At 40.7% G+C, this 27,368-nt stretch overlaps 1 protein-coding gene across 3 annotated transcripts in view; it reads right to left on the bottom strand.

Annotated features, from left to right (window-relative positions):
• The window catches only part of MPPED1 (metallophosphoesterase domain containing 1), a 64,613-nt gene that overhangs the window by 13,389 nt on the left and 23,856 nt on the right, over positions 1 to 27,368 (bottom strand). For all 3 annotated transcript variants that reach the window (XM_066568422.1, XM_066568423.1, XM_066568421.1), the window contains exon 4: positions 19,674 to 19,895. In XM_066568422.1, coding sequence (XP_066424519.1) covers positions 19,674 to 19,895 — 222 coding nt within the window. The remainder of the gene's footprint in view (positions 1 to 19,673; positions 19,896 to 27,368) is intronic.

The following is a 27,368-nucleotide window of genomic DNA, read 5'->3' on the forward strand; positions in this document are numbered from 1 at the left end:
AATAATTTCTTGACTGATGTCCCATGGCCATACCCATATTTGAAGAACAATGAACAAAAGCTTTTTCTTCCACAGAGAAAAAGAAGCTCAACTACTGATGACTGAAAAGCTTTCTTTCTCATCTCCTGCCTCTTCATCACATGCCCTGGATAACCAGGGTTTTGAGAAACAGGTGTCCCAGGGGAAAAAAAAAGGTGAAACTTCGAACATCTGCTATTGGGACCAGAAATACATGTCCCAGCCTCCAGAAGCTAGAAGCTGTGATGAGGGAGGTGAAGAAGGTGTGTGAAGGAGAAATGCCAACAGCACTAGCAGTGAAGCCCAAATCTTATTCTGAGTAACATTGCTCAGGCCAAGGCAGCTGCCTAAGGCACCTCCCTACATCAGGCCACAAACTCACACTTTTCTGGTTCCCTGTTCAGCATTCCAAGCAGCCTTTCCTCACTTCCTGCTGCCACGGTCTAGAGGGAGACTCAGGGGAGACCTTATCTCTCCAAAGTTACCTGAAAGGAGGTTTTAGAAAGGTGGGAATTGGGTCTCTTCTCCCAGGTAACAATAAATAGGACAAGAGGAAATGGCCTACAGTTGCACCAGGGGAGGTTTAGATTGGATATTGGGAAAAATTCTTCCCTGATAAGTCAAGTGGCTAAGTCACCATGCCTGGAAGCATTTAAAAGATGTGCAGAGGTGGTACTTGGGGACATGGTTTAGTCGCATCAGGTTTATGGCTGGACTCGATCACCTCAGTGGTCTTTTCCTAAACAATTATGGGATTCTCCTAACTGGCTTATTGTGCAGCAAGGTACCAGCAATGTTACTATGTGACATTGCCACACAGCAACCACACAAGCTCTGTGGAGCTGGATCTGCCCCTCCTTACATTCAGCTCACCACTGAGATAAGGAAATTATTTTTACACACAGGAATGCCTTGAAAATAAAAAACCTGAAGTTTGTGAGGTGCTTGGGATATTCCAGAAGTGGAAGACTTCATAAAAATGTACAGTGGTTGGCTTTTTCTAAACTCTTCATCCTTTCCTGCCTTGGGATTGCATTCCTCACCTAAGAGGCCAAGTATTTTTCTTCACCAAGAAGAAAATACACAACTGTTGGGCAAATTGTAGGCCCAGGGTAAGTTCTCTAAGATCTCACTGACAAAATATTTGCAAGGGCAAATAGGTGGCAAAAGAAGTGTCAGCACAGTAAATCATGTATTTTAAGTCACTGACAGTTTCAATGGATATGCCTGGGGTGGGCAGGGACAGGATTGTCCGTGGGTCCCAGATGGGAAGTTGGGGAGGCACTGTCCATTGGTATGCCAGACACAGAAAGGAAACCAAGGGAAAGGACCAGTATTTGCCCAAGAAGCAAAGGTCAAAAACTCACAAAATAATTATTTTAAGACTACAATGAAGCATTTTTTAAAGAGAAATATTCATGACTGCCACAGGTCTCACCAGAAGTCAGCTTAATTCTGCTGAAATCCAGACGACCACAAACCACATAGGCAGCTGTGAGAGCCTCTGCCTGCCTCTACCAGGGCTTACCAGGGCTGGACTACACACGGCCACTTTCTAAAAAAGCCCATTTCCCCTTATGAATAGGCATGATCTGCTTATTAAGACAAGAAGCACTTTCCCCCGTCCCTCCCTCCTCCCTCCCTCGCTCCCTTTGTGGTGACTGCAGCGGGGCTGGTAAGTTATGCATGCTGGAGCTGTTCTTTTGTGAAGGGGAGATGTTACAACTTGTGTGATTTGCCATTATGCTGTCTTTTGTGACAATCCTGAGATGGAAGGAAATGTCTGGAATATTTCTGGCAAAAAAAACCAAAAAAAAACCAAAAAACCCAGGTCCAAGAAAGGATTTAGTGGAGGATGTTGGCATGCTTTACATTGGAGAGAAGAAAGACAAATCACACATTTCAGTGCCCCCACCCCAAAGCAAATACCATCTTTATAAGCATATAGGGATTTTAGAAATCCCCAAGCCCCTTCTTCTGAAAATTTATTACAAAACAGCTATAAAAGTTTCTGAGTAGGAAAAAAAGCCTTCTTCTCTAATACCCACGAATGAGCCCATGACCTGAACGTCATGCAAAGACAACTTTGTCTAAAATTTGCATTTATGATAGAACCTGAACTCTTTATATAGAGTACACTGAATTTCTGTATTCCTAGTTAGAGGTTACTCAGGAAAAGTGTAATTATTTTGATAATGTATTTTTCAATAATATTAAATTTGACGAAGAAAATATTGCCAGGTATGTTCTACAAGAGAAAAATCCACTATCATCAGAAAAAAAGAAGCCAACCCAAGAAAAATTTATTTGGCAATTGAAGACATACATCATTAATGTATTTCACCTTTGAAGTGAAGCACTCATCTGTAGAAATATACTTTGATTTAGGTCTTACCTTTTTCAAGCAAACAGCTTGAGTGTTTCCAACACTCTACTGAAATTCAACCAGTTTGTTATTTTGATAAGAATAATGATTGTCTACATGTAAGATTCAAGGGGGAAAATATATCAGAGGTGAATTTGTTTACAGCACAATTAACCTTATGTTTAAAACATTTGAACAAGTTTTGCAGGCCAAATAATCTGCCACACAAAAAGGGCTGAATTATCAGAGTTTGTGCTAGAAATCGGATGTTGCTTTATGTACTGAATTTCTATCTTTCTGTTCTAAAGTAACCATTGGAATAATTTTCTTACAGAATGATAGTTGCTATGACAACCATAGCAAATTTTCCTTTTCTGAAACAGATGTCTCATTTAGTTGAAAATTAGAATGTGAAAAACCCATGGGAAAAATTAATTCAAACTTTAACAGAACACTGACTACAATGTAATCTCTTATAGGTTAACCCCTTAACATCTTTCTGCACTCCTATAGTAACCTTCTCATAAATTCTAATTAAACCAGTTTAACCTCCTAGGAATGACCTTCTTAGCTATCATTAGCACTTTAGTTGCCTTTGAAAGGATCATTTCTGTTACAATAATAACAGAAAAAGTCATACTAAAAAAATAATGGTCAAACATATTACCACCCTAATTATTTATTATGATTTTTTTTCTTTTATTCAGCTACTATGGGAAAGAGCTAACATGTAGCCCAAGAATTCTTTTGTCATTTAAATGGGGCTTTACTTAGCATTACATGTGATCTACTGCAAAAGGTGGGGATGCACCATACACATCTGACCTGCCCTTTATGAGAAAACTGAAGGTTTTTCATTTTCAAATCAGTGCTACCCATCTCAATCTGATAGGCAGCCCTAAAAACAAGGGATACTTGACTGGGGAGAACTATCAATGCACATGGATTTTTCTATTACAAGTGATGAAAGACTGAAATTTGATTCTCCATTGCCTTGAATCAATTGAAACCTTTTAACTCAAAGAATGGCTTCCTTCCTTTCCAGCTCAAGGGGACTCCTCATAGTACCTGGGCACCCCTGCAAACAAACAGGGCAGAAAACTAGTGGCACTTCCAGAAACATCGCCCCCTTGGCACTGCCTGCAGGGCTGGGGGGTGTCAGCTAACACAAGAGCTACAAGATTTACTGCAGCAGCTGCCTCTAGGCTGCCCAGCTGAGTAACACAAATCTTGCCACCAGCAGGCACCAATTACCCTCTTTGACTTCAAGGGGAAAGCCCAGGAGCCACAGGGAGCTCTGAGCGGTTTGACTGAACAGCAGCGGTGTTTCAATGGGATTGGTGGGCAGCATCTTGCAAACACTCCAGTAGCAAAAAGTGCAGAACTGAAACACATTGTACCTCCTAATTTCTATTGGTTCCTATAAAAATATTTTCTTTTTCCACAGCTGGAAGGTAAGTTCTCTTACTAGAATTCCTTTGCTTACTGAATAAATTTCAAAGGTTCACAAACGCATGCAACTTGCTCCAGTCCTTCCTCCACAACAGTTGTCATTTTTCTGCTACAGGAAAATAAACAGATATTGGTTGGTGACTGTCAAGAAACTCAGTGGGAAAAGAATGGACCAAATCACCTTTCTCAATCCTGATCCTCTTCCTGAAAAAAGCAAATATTCCATATTTAGAAGACTGGACTACCCATGCTGAAAGCCATACTGGGAGGAGTGGCTGGTCAAAGCCCACGGAGCAAGAAAAGCAGATTCCACAGTGGCAAACACAAGCAAAACTCCAACACATCTGGATTCCCAGCCCAAAAAAGTCTCTGTTGGACATTTAAGTCTCATTTTTCCTGGTCTTGATATCATCTTACTATCATAACGAGCTACAGTCCTGTGAACATGGGTGTACAGTACTATACACACTGCATACCTGGGCAGGTTCTTCAGGTGTTCATATTTTTCCATTCCCCACCACTGCATAAGCTGAATTTAGCCAATCACTGTGTTTGTCTTTTTAGCCTTTCCTCATTAAAGGAAATTAAGGAATTAAAGGAATTAAGTAAATAACTATTTTACTGAGTATTTCTATTATTTTTAACTTTACTTTCTCTCCAAGTATTCACAAAAATTCATATTTTTGGGGTTTTTTTTTGTATTGGCCATTTCATCTAAAGTAGTTGTGAAATAACACAGAGCTTTTTATCTTTTCTTCCTTGCATGCAAAAGGGCCATCCAAAGCAGGAAGGAAAAGGACAAAAGCAGCTATCAGGCCATTGGTGCTAAGACTGACTGGCAGGCACTGTTTGTTTATAGGCTTTGAAATTTCTTTCAGTACCTGGGCATCTGAGCCAAACATAACTGAAATGTAAGGAAAAACATGTTTCAGAAATCTTCAGGAGCATGAGAAGATTTATATTATGAGTAACATCCATGTAAGAGAGGAGAGGGTGGTGTGATTTTTAGAGAATAGCAGTGGGCAAAAAGAATTAAACTGTGCAAAAAAGAAATTTTTTTTTCATCCTTAATATTGAAGCCAGATCTTTTTAAATGAAAGTTAAGGCCTTATACTAACTAATAAATGGAAATGATGCAACTCAAATCTTCTACTGGCCATGACACACAACTCTGCTTCCATGGGGAAGTTTTCCTTACCTGCTTTGCATCCAAGGTTCTCACTCTTGGAACTCTGAATCAAATTAAATTATTGTTTTCACAAAAGGAAAGAAGGATAAAAATCTGAATATGGCCCTTTGTCAGTAATTATTTCTCTTGCAATTCGAGTTACACATGAAATCATTCATCTTTTGTTTAGTAAAGGATTTCATACAGCTCTGACTGCAAAGAAGAAAGAATGAGCTATGACTAATAGGAACTGATCATTTCTAAATATTAATCTGTTATAAAACAATGAAAAGTAAAATGAAATCTACTTTATCTTCATAATAAGAAAACAAGAAGGTAACAGGTAAGGAGGAAAATTAATGAAAGACTGAATTTAAAATATGCCAGTACCAAATGCAGATAGTTTATCTCATTCTCCTGGAAAGCAAATGATTATACCCCATCTGATATTTTTTAAAAATAATAAAGCAAACAAAGGTAGAAACTAATTTGGAATAATTAGTCAAAAGATGCAATGCTGAGGGTGCAGATGTAGAACCATACAGACTTTCAGAACAGTCTTAGGGATTTGATGCAGAGATGAGTTCTTGAGTTCTTGATGTCTCAGAGCCTGCTCCCCCAGTCTCTTGAATTCTCAAGATGTAAAACTATAGAAACAGCCAGGTTATCCAGCCCATATTTGAGATACTGATAGCTGGCAGCCACAGAAAGAAGGATTAGGAGAGAAACTAACTGCCCCTCTGTTTTCAGTCACCATCTCATTTTCAATGTAAAACCTGCCAAGGAGGGGCCAACCCAGAAGGAAAAAAAAATTTGATGCCCATCTATGCATGGCATCTTTATGCTTATTCACTGTCAGATGCCCAGAGAGCTGAAGAAAAAGAATGTTCTTCCTCACTTCCAGCTAGTTGGTGTTTGTTGTAGTCTGCTAAGACACTGCAGGTGTTGGCCACCTGAGGAGATGGAATACCTCTTTTAGGGGCTCTCTCAGATGAAAAATGACTAAAATATGTAGCATATGCAATAGGTGCCCTGAGAAACAACAAAAAAGGCTCTCACAGTAGCCACTGAGTTACTGAGCCCCCCAGTTACAGTCAGGCCCAAGAGTTACTCCCTCTAGTAATTCACCAGGTTTACATTCTTGTCTCAAAATACCAGGAGTGATCAGGCCATATGGACTGTCTCCCAGTTCTTTTCTGATTTTCCTCCCTTTTAATTTTTTTTACCTTCTTTTACTTAGAAAATTCAAATGCATTTTGATTTAAACAAGCATGAAAACGCTTCCAAAACTAATAAATTAATGCAACATGTGTGCAGATATGCATTAAGTGTATTATTAATAATGTTTCCAATCTAGCAACAGATGAACTTACTTCTTGTTTAAAAAAAGCACATACTGATAGTTCATATGCCATGTGTCTACCCGAAGTGAACAAAATCCAAGCAATCCTAAATTCCATATTTACGTTTTCCCACACGCCTAAAGTCAATCCACAGTGCAATGGTGGAAACAAACTGCTGTAATATGGCTTTCTATACCAAAAATGTACATGTTTAACAGCTATCCTTCAGCTATCTAGGAATCTGAGATACCTTAAAAATGTACCTATCTGATGTAGATTACACAATTAGAAATATTTGACACGCATAGGTGCAACCCTGTGTTGTAATATCTGGAAAGCTTTGTCTGAAAAAGGGCAATTAGGACCTTCTGAAGAAGGACAAGAAACTCAAGAGGACTGCAAGGATGTTGTGGGTTATGCAGGGAAAAAAGTAGAAGGGCCAATTCCCAAATAGAGCCTAATCTGCCTACTGATGTAAAAGACAGTAAAAAAATAAATACATCAGCAACAAAAGGATTGCCAAGGAGAATCTCCGTATTTTATTGGATACAGGGGGAAACATGGTGACAAGGACTGAGGAAAAGGCTTTCTCTGCCTCACTCTGTAACAGTCAGACTGGTTGTTCTCATTGTACAGAGCCCCTGAGCTGGAAGACAAGGACAGGGAGCAGAATGGAGCCCCATAATCCAGGGGGAAAGAGTCAGTGACTGCTACACCACTGACACTGAGGCAGACCCAAGTCTATGGGGCTGGATGGGGATCCACCTAAGAGCTGAGTGTTACCACATGCAGGACAACCAGGGAATCAGCTTCAGCCAAGGTGGGTTTGGGACAGACAGCTACTGCTTCACCCACCCAGCTCCTTCTGTGACAGGGTGACCCCCTCAGCAGATGAAGGAAAGGTGGTTGTGTTTCCCTGGACTTTAGAAAGCCTTTGAGACTGTCTCCCACACATTCTCCTGGGGACACTGGCTGCTCATGGCCTGGGTGGGCCGTGCTTCACTGGGTATAAAACCGAGCTGGTGGGGAATGGAGCCACATCCAGGTGGGGCCAGCACCAGTGGGTTCCCCAGGGCTCAGCACTGGGGCCAGTCCTGTTTAATGTCTTCACTGATGATCTGGACAAGGCAATCAAGGCCTCACTCGGTCAGTTCATGGACAGCACCCAGCTGGGTGGGAGTGTGGATCTGCTGGAGGGCAGGAAGGCTCTGCAGAGGCATCTGGACAGGCTGGATCCATGGGCCCAGGCCAGTGCTCTGAGATTCCACAAGGCCAAGGGCCCGATCCTGCCTTGGGTCACACCAACCCCCTGCAGCTCCAGGCTGGGGCAGAGGGGCTGGAAAGCTGGGAAAGGCCCTGGGGGTGCTGGGGACAGCGGCTGGACAGGAGCCAGGTGTGCCCAGGGGGGCAGGAGGCCAATGGCACCTGGGCTGTGCCAGCCATGGTGTGGCAGCAGGGCCAGGGCGGTGACTGTCCCCTGGGCTGGCACTGCTGGGGCCACTCCTCAGATCCTGGGGCACTTCTGGGAACCTCAGGACAAGAAATGGACATTGAGGGGCTGGAGTGTGTCCAGAGAAGGGAACGGAGCTGGGGAAGGGGCTGGAGCAGCAGGAGGGGCTGAGGGAGCTGGGGGGGCTCAGCCTGGAGAAAAGGAGGCTCAGGGGGGCCCTTCTGGCTCTGCACAACTCCCTGACAGGAGGGGACAGCTGGGGGGGATTGGGCTCTGCTCCCAGGGAACAGGGGACAGGATGAGAGGAAATTGTCTCAAGCTGTGCCAGGGGAGGTTCAGGTTGGATATCAGGAGGAATTTTGTCATGGAAAGGGTGCTCAGGCACTGGAAGGGTCTGCCCTGGGAGGTGGTTGAGTCCCCATCCCCATCCAAGGAAAGACTGGACATGCCACTCAGTGCTCTGGGCACTGGAAGGGGCTGCCCAAGGAGGTGGTTGAGTTACCAGCCCTGGAGAAGATGTGTAGATCTTAGGGACAGGGTTTAGTGTTGGCCCTGGCAGTGCTTGTTTTATGTTTGGACCTGATCTTAGAGGCCTTTCCCTAAACAACCCTAAACAATTCCATCATTGCTTCCAATTTTCTCTGTTTTCTTAGTGGTGAAGAAAAATCCTCATTTTAATTCATTTTAAACAATGCTAATTTATTAAATGAAATAATTTATGAACAGCAATTTCACAGGAAGTGTTCTGATGTTAAAACAATTTCACAAGTGGTAAAATACTTTTCCCCTTAAAATCCAGTCAGGGAAAAGAGAAAGAAATGTGGTGGTTTGACAGGAAATGTGTTTTTTGGGATGCTGTGTTTTGGGCCAATGGATATTCAGGCTTTAATATTGGCATTTAACCTGGCCATTGGGACATGGACACACCTCTGAGAACACAGGGTTAAAAGCAGAGCTCTCCCCTGGGAGGGTCCTTTTGGGTTTCCGGCAGGAAAGAGTTTAGGTCTCTCCACCGGCCCAGCTGCTGGCTGGACAGGGGGAGGGGAAAGCCATGTGGCCGAGAGAGGTAGGCCTGAGCCCGGGGGTAGAAGGGTGGAAGAGAGAGAGAGAGGGAGACACTGGGAGCCATCGGGCAGCCCCCCCCGAGAGACACAGAGAGAGAGAGAGAGAGCCGCTGCCTGGGACTGTAACCTTGAAACTGGATAAACATGGGCCTGTGCCGGCAGCACGGCTGGGACAGAGAAGAGGGGGGGGGGTTCAGCCGGCTGCTTGTAGGAGCTTTTAACCCCTTTTCGGAGAATGAGAACTTTACAGATCATTGACCTCTCCTAGAAGATAGAGTGGAAGATGAGGAAGGAATGTGCAAGTGTGAGAGAGGTCTGGGCGAGTGAGAAATAGTGGAAGAATAGAGAAGAACCCTAGTAGGAAGAGATGATGGAGTAGCTTTTGCTGGACTCTTTTTGTATAGCCATGGACAGAACCATGTTCCTTGTGACACAGAGACTGCATTGTAGGGGGAGGCAATGGCCACAGAACCAAGAAAGTTCAGTGTTGGTGCCCCTCGGCCCCAGGGGGTGAAAAAATATGGGGGGGACAGGTGTCCCAAAGGAGAGACTGTGCCTTTTTTGGATCAGGACAAAGCATCCTTAAAAAGACAACCCTAGAAGCAGCTCTAGTCCGTGTTCAGTAGTGAGAGCACTGGACATGAAGAGGTCACGATGGTAGATGTACTCCAGGCGGTGCCACGAGTGACACGGAAACACACGAAGCTTCGACTGTGTTTCCAGGGGAAGCCCATGGTACAAGAAGGACTCCTCTCCTCTTGATGAACTGAAGATTGATTGTTTGAAAGGTAGTTCTAGACTAAGAGTTGGTGATTTGAAGAATAGATGTATTGTGTTGGAAATTTAGTAGGGAGAGGAGGAAATGTATTTGTAAAGTTTTTTTTTCCCTGTGTGTGTGTTCCTTTTATCTATAGTTGTAGTGTAGTTAATAAAATTTTGTTTTCTTTCTTTCCTAAGTAAGAGCCTGCTTTGCTTATTCCTGGTCACATCTCACAGCAGCTACCAGAGAGAGGGTATCTTCATGGAGGCACTGGCATTGTGCCAGTGTCAAACCATGACAGAATTCAGACGGCTTTGTTACAATTAGTTCCTGTGCCAGTGGCTCTATTTACACTTCTTCATGTAGAGCCACCATTTCCTTCTTGATGTAGTAACACCTTTACTGTTTTAAAACCTGGGGAAAATGCACACATACAAGCTACCACGGAGTAGGGAGGCTGATTCTCACCAGGTGTAAATGGCTCGAAAGCTGGTGGAGCACTGCCAAGCTACTCCAGCTGAGAATCAGCTCCACATAGACCCACTCCAAACTAGTTGGCTATTTGTGTTTCTCTTGGAATATTGCCAAGGGGCTCATCACAGTGCCCAACTGTGTTTACATCTTTGAAATATCCTGAAATTGCTGCTGTCTGGGACTACAGCTCAGACTACAGATAGAACTGGTAGTCCTTTTGTTCATGGAGAAAAAAAATGAGGGGGAAAGCAGCAAAACAACAACAACAAAAAAGCACTTTAAACTTTAAAATCAGCTCTGTCTCATAAAATTAAACTTTCAAGCAAATGTGAAAAATAAAGAGAAAACTGCTGTGGGGGATAGCAATTTCACTCTTGTGGTTTATGGACTGCAGGAAAGTGAAGCCAATTCCCCATAGTGAGATTACAGGTCTCCTCTTCTACAGGTCTTAAATTAAAAACCAGCTGAATCCAAAGTGAGCTAGTTTACTGGATCAGAAGATTCAATTATTTCTGCTAAGTAACTGAACATGAACTACTTCCTTTTAATAATATACAACTAATAATTACTGCCCAAGAAAGGACTTTTCCCTACCAAGCTAATTAAACTAAAGCAATATATTTTTCAACTGCTCTCAAATTTAACTAAAGCGAAGAACATCAAAAAGCAAGTAAATGCAAATCTCCACTCACGTGAAGATATCCAAAGCCACACAAAATGTTCAGACATTACAAGAAATAGTATTTGCCCAAAATTGTTATGTTGAAATCAACGTAATTTCTGGTCTATATTCAGCATACGTGCATGTGTGTGTCCTGCACACTTGTACAGACATGGTGGAAGAGCTCTACTGCAAAGTGGATGCAAAGCACTTTTGGCTTCATTAACTGCTTAAACTCCCCCTGCAAGAGGTCACAGTAAAGTGTGTTAAGGAACTGGTCCACATCCCTAATACACAACAGGCAAGAGGTGTCTAAAGTACTGATTTTCCTCTGTTGTGATGCTCTGGGATTGAACTGTTCCAGACTCCTCAGCCCCAGGCAATGCTGAGAAGAAATTTTATTTGAGAGAAAACATTTTCTGGAATGTTCATCAACAAGAAAAGAATAAAAAACCCCGATATTCTAAACTGCTGTGACTCAGGAATACCTAATAACTAGAATTTATTGGTTTGACTGTATTTATGGACTACAATAGGTGTAGTTCAGTCTACATTTTCATTTGTTCACATATCTACTGCGGAGTTTATATAGTTAATAACAACTATACTCGTTCAACATGATATAGAAAATTCACTTGGAATAAACAAATTTTTATTTTCTTCCATGCACTTTTTTCAGAAATGTTAATGATTCTTGCTAATTCATTTCAGTCACTTAATTTGTACGGAAGCATTCATTAAAAAGAGCTCTCCTGAATTCAGTATGATTGCTCACACAAGCAGTAGCACCTGTATACTCAGAGCCTGCTGAATGACATTCACATCTCCTGTATTTTCAAGTCATGCAGAAAATGAAACGCTTTCCAAGACAAATTTATCACATCAAATGCACCAATTTAAGCTATTTTTTGTTGTTGTTGTTAAACAAAAGAAAAAATAAGGAGAAAAATGATCCAGTGATCTGTTCCTGATGCTAAAGCAGCCAGGATGTTAAATCTCACTTTCTGCCACTGGAAGACCTTTCACACTCCAGAAGTTCAGGATTGTTCAGTTCTCCACACCACTTTCCCTGAACAGCTGAGCTCAATAGATCAAAATAATTCTGCAGGAAAAACCATGCTTATGATCTTCCATATGCTGCAGACTAAACTACAAGTGCAGTGTGGTTTTAAGTAGTTTTAGAAGCACCACTTCCAAAATGGAAAATGGCTTCTTGTAAGTATGAAAGAGGAAATAAAAAATATCCCTCCAGCATTCTGTTAAAATACAATTAAACCTGTATCTATGTGCCTCAGACGATAATATATTTTAAAAGGATGATGAACTTTTCTCTTCTGAACATGTTGCTATTTCTTACACATCTGTCACATCTTACCTACCTTATACTGAATGCCTGAAATAAAATATCTTCAGCATTCTCACCATAGTAAAACAGCCACATCAGGTAGGCTTAGATGCCAAACTTCTCTCAAAACTTTCTGAAACCTGAGATGCCTCATTTCTAAATAGGGAGTAGAGTCTATTATTCCCATTGACGACTTTCATTTTTTTCAAGAACCATGTCAAGTCTACCTAAATTACTCACTTCTATTGCCTGCCTCAAAGTCACTAATTAAAACAACTCAAAATAGTTCCCAACTTTAACAATCAGGGCACATCTACCACTTTTAAAACATTTCTGAGCAGCCAAAATCCAGCAGTCTATAATTAATCCACATCCAGGATTTCTGCATCCATCCAAACAAAACTGTAGCAAACATGGAAACAAACCACCTGCTCAGAAATCTCCTTAATCTGAAGTTTGGAAGTGTTTTAGAGGGAATTTTCCTCAGGAAACAGTACAGAAGCAAGTGCACTTCAGTTATTTGTATTTTTATCTTTTGACCAAGTGAGAGTGCAGCACAAAAAGAGCATAAAAGGATCAAGTATTTTACTAAGAAAAACATCTAGTATGGTTTTGTCCAGTAATAAAACATTTGATTCCCTATATATTTTTATTATGTGGAAGATGATAAATAGGTTTTTTGATTTGAAAGAACTAAGAATTGGAATGGTCACTTTGAGGCAGAAGTTTTTTCTGTGAATTCTGGGGAGTGAAACCCACAGTGTAACACCTTGAGCTGCTGCTGCTGCTGCTCTATATGGAAGCCACACTCCCAGCTTGGGAGGTTTATTATGTTAAATGAAGTCAATATATTATTTTAATACAGTTTCATTTTAATTGATGTTCACCTCAATGACTAAAAATTTGTACAAGGTCCCAGAAAGTAAACATTAGGTGATCCATCACTGGCAAAATGAAAGCATGTCCCTCTCATGAAATGAATCTATAAATCTTTGCTGATGGAAACTGAGTTCAGTGAGGAATGAAAAGCTGTTCTTGAAAAGATGGAGGAGGAAGGCACTGAAATGGAGACTTAGGCCTGGAGTCTATGTGGAACCAAAATAAGGCTGCCTCAGTTTGGCCCTTTGCATGCTCTTTGAAACTGTTTTGATTACACATGGAAGTTACCAGCCTTTCTATGGGAAGTGCATGTCCACACGTGCACGCACACACAGAAAGAAGAAAGAGAACATTTGACAAGGAGTCAAATAACAAAGTCACCTACTCTGTGATAAAAGACAAATCAGACAAGAAAATAACAACTGAGACAAGAGTTGTGCATCCACACTGGATGCGCAACTTGAGTAAAGACACTTGGCTGGAATAGTCCAGACAACTGCAGTGCACCAAGAAAGGAACAACAGGTTGAAACCAATTTCCAGCTCTCCAGCCAAAGGGGGATGATGATTTGGAGAATAAGGTTCCTGTCAAGGCTGCTTTGGGCTAATACTAATGCAACCTACATGTTGATGTTCTTTAGACTGGAAGGAATTAATCCATCTTCTCTGAAGCCAGAGCTCACGGGATGGGCCTCAGCTAGTTTGCTAAACTCAATAAAAACAAGACTTGAACAGAAAGAAACTGCTTCCCACATACCTTAACTTTCTTCCCTCAGTTCCCAATTTTGGAAAAATAATGTGGCACCAAAGCTGTTGATCCATGTGTAAACATGCCAGGCCAAATCTAATCAACGCTCCATTGGAGGGAACCTACAAAACCCCAGGAGTCCAGCCCAGGCATCTGTCACTGCAGGACAAATGGTCACAAATGCCTTTCTAGGCTGACATTAATATTTGCTCTCACATCTTCCCTGACTGGGAAATTAAGAGTTTCTGGAGTTCAGAAGGCCTTTAACGAAGGAGGAAATGAGAATACATAGACACTAGAAAAAAAATTTACTTCTGCAAAAAGAAAAATGAGGTTCTGTTTCACAGGAATAGATCCCTCCAGAAAACTGAAGCCAAGTAAAAATCCACTGTGGATCGAGTCTGGAGGCAATCTCATCCAAAAGGGCTTCTTTAAGTTATCCAGACCAATATGTCATTTATAATAATGAAACTGTCATAGATTTGCAAAGAGAGTTGTGATTGTCCCTTCCTTTCCCACATGGTGGAAAATGGAAAAAAAGTGCCGAAAGAGATAACATGCTCTCCTGCCACCTTGCATGCCTGTTTGAAAGCAGAAGGACCAAAGTTTCTCTTGCAGCTGTACACATCTGCTTACAACTATTATGGAAAGCTAGAAGAAGATCATCTCCTTCTGCTACTTGCATTTCTTTTGCACCATCAAGTAAAATGTGTACTCTTATCCTGCCACTAATGCACAATCATCCACTTCTTAACAGAAAGGCCACTCACCATTTTCTACCAGATCAGAGCATACACACAGTCCTTTAGCAGATGTACATCTTTTCTACAAACCTCAGAGACCTGTTCTCATTTCCATACATAATTGCACATGCACCTTTATAGGCATTTGTTTTTTACAGGGCATTTCTGAATAAGAACTGTAAAAGGATTAATATACAGTGGACTTATTCAGCAAACACAGCAGATCTTGTGCACTGAATGCATCAGGTCTTTTTGTGCAAACAGAGTGTGTAATTGTGCAATTAAAATCTTTGGCAGTTACAGAAACAAGAGTGGATGGTAGAGTCTATCTTCAAGCTGTGGCTAATACTAAAACTCTTACCTGCAGCATAGTACTGGGGGGGGAGTGATGAACTACAGTAGAAGGCTGAAAATCTGTAACTCAAATACTCACTAATAAATTCTTAGTATTTTTCCATGAATGATGCCATCATAGAGTTAATACCCTATCTGATAACGCTGTCTGATGACAAAGACCTTCTGCTTCAAATCCAAATTCAAACTTCCACTGTTATCCCAGCTTCCTGACTCCTGAACCACCTGTCAGGACCATCTACTGCTTGTAGTGAGTGTGATAACAACAGCAAACTCCCTGTTGCAAAAGCCTTTGTTGATACTTGCCCATTTCAGGTGTCTGCCTCACACACAGTTCTAGTTCCATAGTGGGATTGACTGAATCACAGAAAGATGGCTCAAAAAGGACTAAAGGACTTCTGGAGATCTCCTGTCCAACCTACCACTCACTACCTCTCACCACCACTAGATCTGGTCAGCCATGACCAGAAAGAGGTCTTGGAAACACACTTAAAAGTGTTTTCTCTGCCACCTCTCTGGTGTTCCTACTGGCTATATTTTTACTTCTATAACTTACTGAAAAGTAAATTTAAACCCTCTAGAAAATGGCTTCATCCTTGGGAATCTTAACAGTCCCAAGTACATTATATGGAATTATTACACAGAATTATTTGAGTTATTCTATCTTCCAGTTTGTCTTATCTTCATAACAGTTCAGAACAAAAGGGGCGTTTAAAAGTACTTTTCAACTAGAAGCTTTCCACTTTACAGCAAATTTTATTGAGGAACTAAAGTCTTCTCTTTTACATTCACAGCAACTACAGCTGGTGTGTGCACAAGATTGTTTCCAGGTCTGTGAATATGTTCTGGCTATGCCCTGGGTTTTTCTGGGATGAAAACCGAGTGCATTTTCCTGTGACTTGTTTTTGCAAAAATAAATCAAGGTGTCCAGCCTTTATACTGAAGAAGAGCCAACAGTTCCTAGCATCTGGGCTGTACTGAAGGAAGCGCACTAAGAAGAGCAGTGCCAGCAGCTCAGGGAGTGATCCTGCCCCTCTGCCCAGCCCTGGGAGGCACATCTGCAATGCTGTGTCCAGTCCTGGGCTCCTCAGGTCAGCAGGGACATGGAGCTCCTGGAGCAGGGCCAGCAGAGGCTGCAGAGATGATTTAGGGCCTAGAGCATCTCTGGCAGGGAAAGGCTGAGGGAGCTGGGGCTGTCCAGCCTGGAGAGGAGCCCCAGCTGAGAGGGGCCCTCAGCCCTGGGTGTCCCTGCCTGCAGGGAGGGCTCCGAGCAGGGCCCAGGCTCTGCTCTGTGGGGCCCAGCAATGGCACCAGAGGAATGGGCAGGGACTGAGCCCAGGAGGTTCCACCTGGGCAGGAGGCAGAACTTCTGTCCTGGGCAGCGACTGAGCACTGAACAGATTGTCCAGAGAGGGTGTGGAGTCTCCTCACTGGGGATATTCCAGACCCCTCTGGACACAATCCTGTGCTGTGGGATGGCCCTGCTGGAGCAGAGAGGTGGGACCAGTGACCCACTGTTGTCCTTTCCAGCCTGAGCCATCATGGGATTCTTTGAAACACATTGCATTCTTACTGGTGCCCTGCTCATCCATTCAGATCTGACAGCCAGCCCCAAAAGCACTGTGAGAAGCATCATGCCCCTAGGCCAAACAGCTACCCATTCAGCATTGCTCTGGACACATTTGAAGTCTTGGTATTCCTGAGTTTCTCATGAATGTTTTCACACTTCTCCTCCTTATCATCTATCCTGATAATCCACTGTCCAAGATATGGCTTTTGCAAGTACTAATTCCTAAGTAACTGCTTTTGTGCATTGCAAGTGGCATTTCAAAATGGCTGCTCCCTGCTCAATGATAATACTTATGTAATTAACAATTAAGACAGTTAAATTTTTGTTAGCGAGTAGAGGCTTAATCTGGCACTTGAATTCTTGTCCTTGGAGCCCAGGAGAGTTAGAGCATTGGTTTCTGAGACAAAACACTGTCCCATTTCTTCTGTGTAATTAAAAATAACCACTTGGTTTTAGATAATAATAGAGGACAAAATACCAAGTGCTATTAAAAATATTTAACCACACACAAATGGTACATATTTAAAAGACCTTAGAGACTGGCATGTTATACAAACCAATCAAGCTCTCATGGTTGAATTTGCATCTAAAATATTTTAAATAGAAGTATAATCTAATGTGTACAGGTTATATATAAAAATGCAGATGGCTACAGGTAAAAGACAATAAGTTAATGCTGCTTGGCTTTAATTCAGACCTTACTCCAGTGTTCTCAAAGTACTTTGCAACTATTGATCAACATGTTTTATGAATGAGGGATATCTCTAGCTTCTAATTATTTCTACAAAAGGTGATGTAAGACAGAAGGTCAGTGCTGCAACTAGAAATAGAAAGTTTAAGTGCATATTTTTAAAACAGAAAAAGAAAATTATTTTAGGATATTAGACAAGCAACTGCATGAAATTTGACTTTCTTATGGAGTTCTGAGACCTTAAAGAACTTAAAATTGCGAACTCTTGACTTTGTTCATAAATATTTTCTAGTGGACAGTCTTGACTATGTTCATATATATTTTCTTTATAATGGACAAGCTTTTTAATACTAGTTAAAAAAAAATATTCACTATGTAAAGTTCAGCGAATTTCTGTATCTTTTTAGAGATGACATTACTATGATGTAGAAAGAAACCGAGATTGATTTCCCAGAGAGGATATGACAAAACTCTCCTTTTGGGGCAAACTAAGTATAGCAACAGAAATGCCAAAGAACAGTGGTGCTCACTAGGCACAGGAGTGTACCGCAGCCTGAAATCCAGCAGCAGCTAGTCAAACCCCCCACACAAGAGCTGTTTGTCTTCCCAAGCTTTCTGACTGGTGACCTGGCTGATGGGACTCTGCATCTGCTGCCCTGATAGATTGATGAAGGGCTTTTATTGCTACTGTTGATGTTTCCACTGGACATGTCATCAATTGGCGTGGAAACTTGATTCTGCCTTGCTCAATAGCTAGCAAAAAAACTCAGTTTGGCTGGAAGACTTTCATCAAGACTCCTTCCCAGATGGAGAAAGCAAGTATCTTCAGGAGACCTCGCAACACTCAACTTCCTGGACCATAAAGGGGTGGGAGATGATTTAGCAGCATTGTAAAACATGGAGTGTGGGAGTGTAGCTATGACCTGGAGTTGCAGAAGTGATGGAGAGCGTTCTTTTTACTTGAAGGATAGATCATGGCAGATAGCTCAGGCAACTTGTGCAGAGTGACAGGATTTGTCACAAAGGGAATGTGGTAGAGCTGATTTTACAGAAACATTATTTATGGGTTAGTGGGTGGACTAAAGGTTTTCTCAAAAGGTTTTTGCAGATCTAATCACACACAGAAAGTTCAAGTGGTTCTCTTTAGCCTCTACATAGTGCTACTTTATATATAGTATTTTGTTTTAATTTCATTTCTCTAGACTTCCATGCAACTTTTGGTACTTCACTGCCTGGAAAATTATTACTGACACTGGAAATATGGTGCCTGGTTACCAACACTGCAATGAAGACATGAGGTTGCCAGACATATTGTAAACAGAACGTAATTACAGTATTTACAGTTGAACATCAAAATGGGAAAAGATGCCAAGTGGCATTTCTCAGGAGTTAATATTGGGACTGATACCATCTAACATCTTCCCAAATAATTTGGAAAATTAAGTAAAATGCACATTGACTGCATACATTGTACACACAAGAGGAAGATGTACTATAAAACAGCAGGTTGGTAGGTTGAAAAAAACCAGAAAGATCTGGAAGTCTGAAAGGGAGAAAGAGAAGGGTGCATTTAAGAGAGAAACTAATCTAGACAAATGTAGAATAATAAGCTCAGACAAAATTAACACCCATCTCAAGTAACCAAATGGGAAAAAGCCAATTTTCATTAAAAAAGAAAAAAAAATCCAAGAGATTTCACAGTTTATTCACACTGAAAATTCACATCAGGGTATATGCATCAGGTTTGACAACTTGTTTGCTACATTTCAGCCTGATGTGATGTTAAAAGGAAGAATAATATATTCCCTTAAAACCCTGCCTTTTAAAATACATTTTTACTTATTTTAAACATGTACCGAATGCTCATAAAAGATCCAATTTACAGGCCCATCAGCAGAAATAATAAACAGGAATGGGACATTAGTAAGAGACACAGAAGCAGCACATACAAGGAAGTCAGGAACCGAAGTCCATCTGCCTTCAATACTGTCAAGGGTTCTAAGTGATCACTATGCAGTAGAGCAAAATCCATGAAATATTAAGCTGCCACTGAGTTGTTGATTTTAGAAGCTCAGCTAGACCTTGAGGAAAGCTATTACTTTATAAAACAAAGTAAAATTCTGAGGGATATGCAATAAAAGACCTTCAGAGTTGCTGAAATAAGCTTGCTGAGTTAAGCGACTACTGTACACACTAATGAACCTCCAATACTTTCTGTAGGATGGAAATTTTCAAAAGAATGTACCCTTGCAATAAAATTAACCTGTAATTAGATAAATTCACCAAGGATAGAAAATATATTTTATGACACAAAAGCCCCCTGTATGGACTGTTAAACAACTGCTCCTGGCTGAGAGTTTGAAGAGCACACTCTCTTTTTTTCCCATCATTATTTGGTTAACCATACCCACAGTACAGTACATTATTTTGTCACAGAAATGATTCATTACAAGAAAACATAAAAACTTTATCAAAGTGAGTGTTACTTTTCTTCCTAACAGCAATTCAAATACAGCTGATGCAGACAAAATGGCTGATGTGATAGCAATCAACAATATTTTTTTTATGTATGCTTAAAAACCTGCTTACCAAGGGGAGCCATATATTCTGAATCCCCTCACCGTCACTTCAGAGTCTTGAAGATAGATGCAGTTTGTTAGAAGAGACTGTACATTTTCATAGCTCTCTGGCTTCAGCTTAGAAACAGAGGGGAAATAGTAAAAGTCCTGCTTGATTAAGTCAGCCATGAATTCCTGGTCAAAGGTCAATTCATGATTTCCTGCTATCACAATCTTGTATTCATAGGGCAGGCTACCTAAAACAGTGAAAAACAAACAAATTACTTGTTTTATGAAAAATCTGATAAAAGCAAACAGATAGACAAAGTGTTATCGGTTCCTGTAATATGCTCACATATTTGAAACAATCGAGCCTACCCCTACTACATGTTATTGTAATTCCTGCTGATTTCAGGTAAATGACATTACTGTCTTTTTCATGGCACACTATGATTTAGCATGCTTAGCATTAATGTGTTGAAATTACTTTCAACTCATCAACCTTAAAAACCAGTCTGCAGACTTCTGCTCTACTATTTACTTCTAGTTAATTGCCATTTGTGCTGCAAGTATCATTTACTGTGACAGTGATGATAACTCTTAGACAGAAATTAGGGTTCAAAGAAGATCAGCTGTAATGCTTCATAAAATCATGTCAGCTCTCTTCTCCCAGAGCTGAGGTCTTTGTCAGCCTGTACTGACACTCAGAACTTGGGTCAGCCAGAGAGGTCTGTGCCCTGACATTAATATCAAGCCTTCAAGCAAGGCATGGACTCAGTTTGGCTGTCAAAAATCCACATCCCACAGTGAAATCTCACTCTTTGCCTCTATCCCATGGGCTTTTTTCCTGCTCCATTTTCTCAGTGACTCCCTTAGCTCTGCAGACTATAATTTAAAGTGACTCATGTTCAAGAATATTTTACAACCCGTATTTAGTGAAAAACCTTAGAACAACCTCCTGATGAAGGCAAGAATATATATGCCCACACACGTGGGCTCTTTCTGAGAGCAGCACTGAAACAGAAACTTTTCACCTGACTCTGCATTTGGTTATTCACTGGATTCTGCCCCTGAGAGCTGGCATTGCCTGTCTCAAACAGCTCAGCACAAACCTCCTAAGCACATCTGGAAGAAACAAAGAGAGAAACTGTGCAAAGCTGCATTCATTAGCTTTGTTTCTGCACTGTTAATTTGTATCAGGATCAAGATGGTCAGAAGAGGAGATTGGGACCATAAAGAAATATTTTACTGAAAATTAAACCTGCCTTGCGTAACAGCAATTTTTTGGGATTTTAATTTTAGAAATGCATTGTTGATGACATAAAAATCCTTAGCGATGGCCCAAGCTTAACCTGCAGGCAGGCTATTTAGAGAACACAAAAAACTCGTTAATATGCAATGCCAAAAGTTGGCATGAGTAGGACTTCAGAATAAAATGCAACAGTGTGATTCAGAGCTATGGAAACAGAAGACGGAACAGCGCTAGCCTAAGGGAGGTGACACAGGGCTGAACTTTGCCAGATGAAGATGTGGGTGATTCTGAAATACAAGTTTCAAACACTAGGAACACCTGTATTAGGAAAGCTGATGGTACAGGTTCCAGTCTTTCCTATGGATCAAATACATACATGTCTTTAGAATATTTACCAAAAACTCTTTTCAGATATTTATAATTACATGTTAAATGTTCAAGATTCAATGATTTACCTGAAAGACTTCTCTGTTTAGTTTCTGAAACACTTGGCGTTTAGCAGATGTGTACTCCACCTGTACAAGCTTTCTAGGTGTGTGCACACATACACAAGTTAAAAATGTTATTTACATGCTGCAACATGGGGCATCTTCAGGCCTTAAAGGAATAAAGAAATCCTGTATCCCACAATGTCGTTACCAGCTCCATTTCTGTTCTGTTCGGTAAATCTTTTCCAGCTCATCTGATCCATCCATCTAGCAGCCAAGAACCTGTATGAGCTGGTTATAGTTGTTGCTTCCACTAATGTATTTATGTCATGTTGCTGTCTGTGGGTGTTACTTAGGCAAATTAGCAAATTACTCTAAATGTACAGTTACATTTATCATAGTGGCGGCCAGAGGCACTGCTGTAGTTACAGGTCTGTCAGCTTTTCAATTAACAACTGTGTTTTTGATGAGTATGCATCTCAGTTGTTTGTTTTATTCTTTCATTCCACACCAGGCTTTGGTAAAATTATTTCCTTTTCTTTGTCTCCTTAACTACACTTTCTACCTTTCAAATCTTAATTTTTTTACTAACAGGGTATTTTCTGCTGCTTATTCATAGATTTAGCAATGTTTTGTTCAAACTTTGCTCCTTGGAAGGCTTTAGAATGTGCTTTGCTTTATACTCTGAGGGCTCTTGAATTACAAAGTCGGACTTAGGTGTAAATCTTTGAAATCTTGTTCCTGCCTAGGCACTGCTGTTGTGAAGTTATGTGTAAGGAACAGATTTCTGCACAATTTGTAGCCCTGGCTTCCTTGGCTAGGAGCAGGACATCCCCAAGGGCACATAATCTTATAGCTGTTGTATGGCTGTGTTCCTATGCACAGTCCTAGAATAAACACTTTCCATTTTTTATCCCAACAGCTCTTGATTGTAGATAATTCAAATGCTTCCATGTTCATCAGTTATTCCCACAGCTGCACCCAGGATGGAGTAACTGCACTCAAAAAGACTCTGCAAGGAGTCTTTGTGGCCATGACACCCTGGCTGTGTTAATCACCACACTGAGTTTTCAGAAACCAGCTGAACAAAGGAAGTGATCTTTCTCCACCACGTAGCACTTGTGAGACCTCCTTTGGAGTGTGGGGTCCCATCCTGGGCTCTTCAGTGACATGAAAGCTACTGAGAAACTGAGGCAAGCCCATCAGAGAGCAGCCAAGGTGGTTGGGATGAGAGGAGAGACTGAGATCTGAGGCTGTTCAGACCCTGAAAAGATGCAGGGTAGACCCTGCTGCTGGTCTGCAACCACCTGAGCCCAGGTAAATGCAGGAGCAAGTCCTTCTTAGAGATGCATGACAAGCAGCAACAGGCACAAGTGACAACATGCTACAAGGAAAAAATTTTACTATGAGGATGGTAAAAAAGTGAAATAGGCGCTCTGAGCAGCTGGGAAATCTCCTCCCTCAAAGGCACTCAGAGTTCACCAGGCCAAGGTTCTGGTCTCTAACCATGCCTGCTTTGAGGAAAAGGTGGAACTCAATGTCCTCCAGAGGTCCCTTCCATCCTCCCTGATTCTCTAGACTCCTGTCAAGCCACACTGGAAAACAAACCAGAATTTTAAAGAGCCTGCAATGCTAAGACAAATCCAAACCTCATTTTGTGTTTTGATTGTAACAAGTCTATGGAACAAGTCTATGGCAGACGGGCAATTTAACAAGTCTAGAGAGTATGTTCCATTAACTCTGGTGTAAATTTCTCATACTACCCATCCAGCAGATGAGTAGGACTAAATCCCCAACTGATAACCAATTAACATTTGATTCTAGCATATGGCTTTGCTGGTGGGCAGGTAGCAAACTCAGTATTAATACAGAAGCTCTGTGTATACAATGATATTAAAGAAAAATTATGGCTGTCACAGGAATCCTGCACACATATCCAGGACAAAATTAATTCCCCAGAAAAAAAATAAAGCAGGAAGCATGTAAGAAACAGATCTGCCCTTCAGGAGTGCCAAGAAACACTTGCAAGAACATATGCTATGGGAGTCAAAGATGTAATTTCAAACAAAGAAAAAAGAAGATAAGTTATGAATTTGGGGGAAGTTACATTTTTTGTCTGATCTCTTCTTTTGACCAGCCAAAACAAGACAAGTGTTTTTGTCCAAAGTCCAGGGATCCTTCTGTTCTTGGCACCTGAGAAGATTCTACTAAAATATGCCTCTAATCTGGCCATAAACTGCAACTAGAATCAGTTGGAAAAATTTTACCTAAATATTTTTCTGTATTAAAATACCACTTGGATGGAATAGGTTATATCTGGAAATTCACACAGTCTTTCTGACATTACCAAGGGAAAAAAAAATGAAGCAAAATGTACATTTAAAATATTTTGGGGTGAATAAAAATTTCATTTCTAGGCAAAATTTCTTTTTTTTTTCCCCTAAAGTAAGTGTTGGGTTTTTTAACTCTCATAATGTTTAATTTGTAAGAAACTAAAATTATTTTCCTCCATAATCAACCTATATCCACTTCATCCTATTTGGATTTGGAATGAAACATTTACAAATCAAAATCCTATCAGAAACACACTGGCTCTGATTCAGCCCTGGGCTTCTGAGTTTTCTCTTTCAGGCCACATTCAACCTTTGCCTTCTGCCAATTTGGAATGGGGCTCCAAGCCACCATCCACCTCTGTCAGCCTCTGTCTTAATGTGGGATAAGAGATTTCTCCCATCCTTTTCCTTCTTCTTGGCTACATGACTCTTTATCTCTCCTGCCTTATTTTCCCCTTTCCATTTTGTAATCTCCCCTTATATGCAATAAAATGCTGGAGACACAATATCTTGCCCTTAATTTAGCAGTTTTAGAAAAAGATATCTTTTTTCTTAGGGAAAATATGGAACTTGCTGAAGTACAATGCTTTAGACTTCTGCCTGCTTGTCACTCTATATCTATCTGAAACTGCCCAGCAGAATGAAAAGCCATTTACTATATAAAGACCTCAAAGGTAATTATGTTCCCTTGAATTTCCTGAAAGTGTCTAAGGTAAATAATTCCCAATCTGAAGGAGAGGTTTCAAAGGAATGAGGCAACTTGGAACCCACAGCAGATCTACGAGACAAGATCCAAGAAGTCAGGCAGCAGTGGTTCTTCTCCCAGAACAACTCCTTACACAGAAAAATTGGCCCTAAATTTCCTCCATCAATATAGTTTCTTATCATTTGAGATTAGTTTACTATCAACAAGCTTAGGTTATCATATTTAACTTATATATAGGCAGATGTGTTATCATCTTACAGACTTTTTCACTTCATCCATGGAGTTTTTGTCAGTTTACAGCAAAGCTTCCTCAGAAAGTTTCTTAGCCTTCATTTGTTCAGGATAAGAATATGACAGCAGTTCTGGTAATATAATATGTATAGGAACATATATATTTCTTCAGCGAGGAACATCTTTGTTTATTCCTTTCATTACTGCAGATTACTATTTAAGAAAATCAACCAAACATCTAATTTTGCATGTTTATGCACCAATTACAGAATTATTGCAGTAATTTTTTACTTCCAAACTCCAGTAGGTTCTTTTTATGGCGAACATAATTTTTACAAAATAACTTGAAGTGCTGGGGAGCCATTACTTGGACTACAGGCTGCATAATGCAGCCTGTTGAGCAACACTGTCTGTTTGCTATTTCTTTGCAGCTGAGCTTGTTCAAAGTGGAAGTCTGTGTTATTAAGGGTTCATCTTGTTCTATTATCAACCAAGTAAACCAGATCAACACTGCAAATAATCCAAGAGCAAACTCATGGTGTCCATACTCCAGGCTCCTCTTGTACCAAGTGAAGCATCTTTATCAACTTTGGACCTCCTCTGAAGCTCACAGTGGTTATCAGCTCCCAACTTTGCCAAGCTAAATGCAAACCTGGACAGGCAGATGTGTTTTGCTTCTTTCCCGGTATTTTGTACTGAGCAAAATTTTTAGTATTCATTAAAAGAAGTGACAATCATGTAAGTGCCCACTTAGTGCTTCTTCCCTCTCATTTCAACCTTTTAGAATACAGCAGTGAGTGATACAGTGGAAAGATTGCATAACTGTCTCAGATTGCTTTTTAGCATCTTTTTGACAGTTCTGTGTTTAAACACTGGTGCTGATGTCTGGGAAATTCACATTAACATACTTTTTGAATGGTGTGTAATCTGGAATAATACTGTAAATGAACACTCCCTCTGAAGTCATCTGTAACCTTCCAGCTCTATCCATTCTTGCATTGAAAAAGCCAGTAATTATACCAAACACTAAAACAGCAAACACATAAAACACTGCTCACGTTGATAAAACAGGATTCCTTAAAAACAGAGGAAGGCAAATCAAACTAAAAAACCACCTGATTATAATCCAACTTAGGCTCTTTGATATACTGTGCTTTATACCCACCCATACACTATAATTGGTCAAAATTACTTCTAAAGGAAAAGTGGCTCCTTTTAGCCTGGTTTATTTAATTTCCCTGCAATTATGCAGAACCAGCCCAATGCATAACTAGGCCATTAGAGTAGCTGCACTGAATCAAGACAAAAGGTTACATGGATCTGCACCTTCTGTTCACCTGTGGTCTGTAAGAGATGTCTAAAAAATTGCACAACTGCAATGTCTGCCTGGACTGAACCTTCCTTTGATGTGTCCCCTCAGCTTATGGCACTTGATGGCTTGAAAATCACTATGTAAGTCACAGTCCATTTTCATAACTCTGTTTGGGGTTTTTTTGCTTCCTGGGATAGTTATAGTCTTAAATTTTCTGAGGAGATATAATTCCTACCACATCTTTTCTTGCCCCCAGAAATATTCTAGTTTTGGTTACAACTTGTATCTGGGGACCATGAAAAGGAAGGAGCTGGGAAAACTGAGTTTAAAAGTAACAATTAAAAAACGTTTTACACTTCCTACATGGATCTCTGTGCACACTGATACAGATTCCTATTCAGATCTTCAGATCCCACAGAGGTGCTTTCAGCATCTCCCACTTGTCACCTTCTGGAAGGGAAGACTACAAAGAGCCATGTGTCATGTCAGCGTACGAGGTGCACAGCACTAATAACTATGTTTAATGTTTGTGTACAGTGCTGCACAATAGGTGTTCAAAGTGCTGTGCTGAGAATAATTAATCCTCCAACACATTCATGTAGTAGGTGGATCAAGCATAATTTTCACAATTTCACAAGGGGGAAAAATAAAGAGGCTGTCAAATCTGAAGATGACTAACTAGAATTTGGTTGCCTGTCTTCCTCAGGCTCTTTCAAATCTCTCTGCCAGAGGCAATGACAGTTCACAGACTCACATCCCAGATCTTTCCAGTTCTGTGGTTGTTCACTTCTGGGCCACACTACCTTCCTAAAGCCACCCTTGTCTGCTAGTCAGGGATAAGACTAGGTATTTTTATTCACTTACTCATTTGAAGGGTCAGGGATCTCAGTATTTATGAAACCTCAGGCTCAGAATCCTGGAGTTTGGGTACTTTTCAATGCATTAGTGGAAGGAGGCAAGCTCAATATTAGTACAAAGTTCAAGAAATCCCCCAGAAGCTCATGGGTTTGGAAGTTGGAAATGAAGGAACAATGCTTTAGCATGTATCAACTCTACAGCTTCTCACCACTGGCACAGGAAGTCTACGTGGAAAATAGTCATTTGGATCATCTTCCCAATACAGGGATGCAAATTAAATACTCCTCACAAAGCCAGTTTAATATTCTGAAGTTCCTAGGACATCCTAACTCCCCAGAACTGGAGAAATACTGGGAGAGTGCATTGCAGTGCAATTTTCTGTGTCTGAGTCTTGGATGTCTAAATGCATCAAGCCACCTTACATTTAAGAACAGCAGTAAAAACCAACATTTGTTTTCAGTATGCCCAGTCTTTTAAAATTGACATCTGTTCTGAATCCCTGCACAGCTAAACGTTTTCCACTGCATTTCCAAAGCCATTCTTTTGTAAATAAATAATTAATGCTTAAATACTTCTTTCAAGGGGTTTCTACATTAACATAAAAAT

Source organism: Molothrus aeneus, chromosome 32 (assembly GCF_037042795.1).
Source record: "Molothrus aeneus isolate 106 chromosome 32, BPBGC_Maene_1.0, whole genome shotgun sequence".
NCBI classification, from domain to species: Eukaryota; Metazoa; Chordata; class Aves; order Passeriformes; family Icteridae; genus Molothrus; species Molothrus aeneus.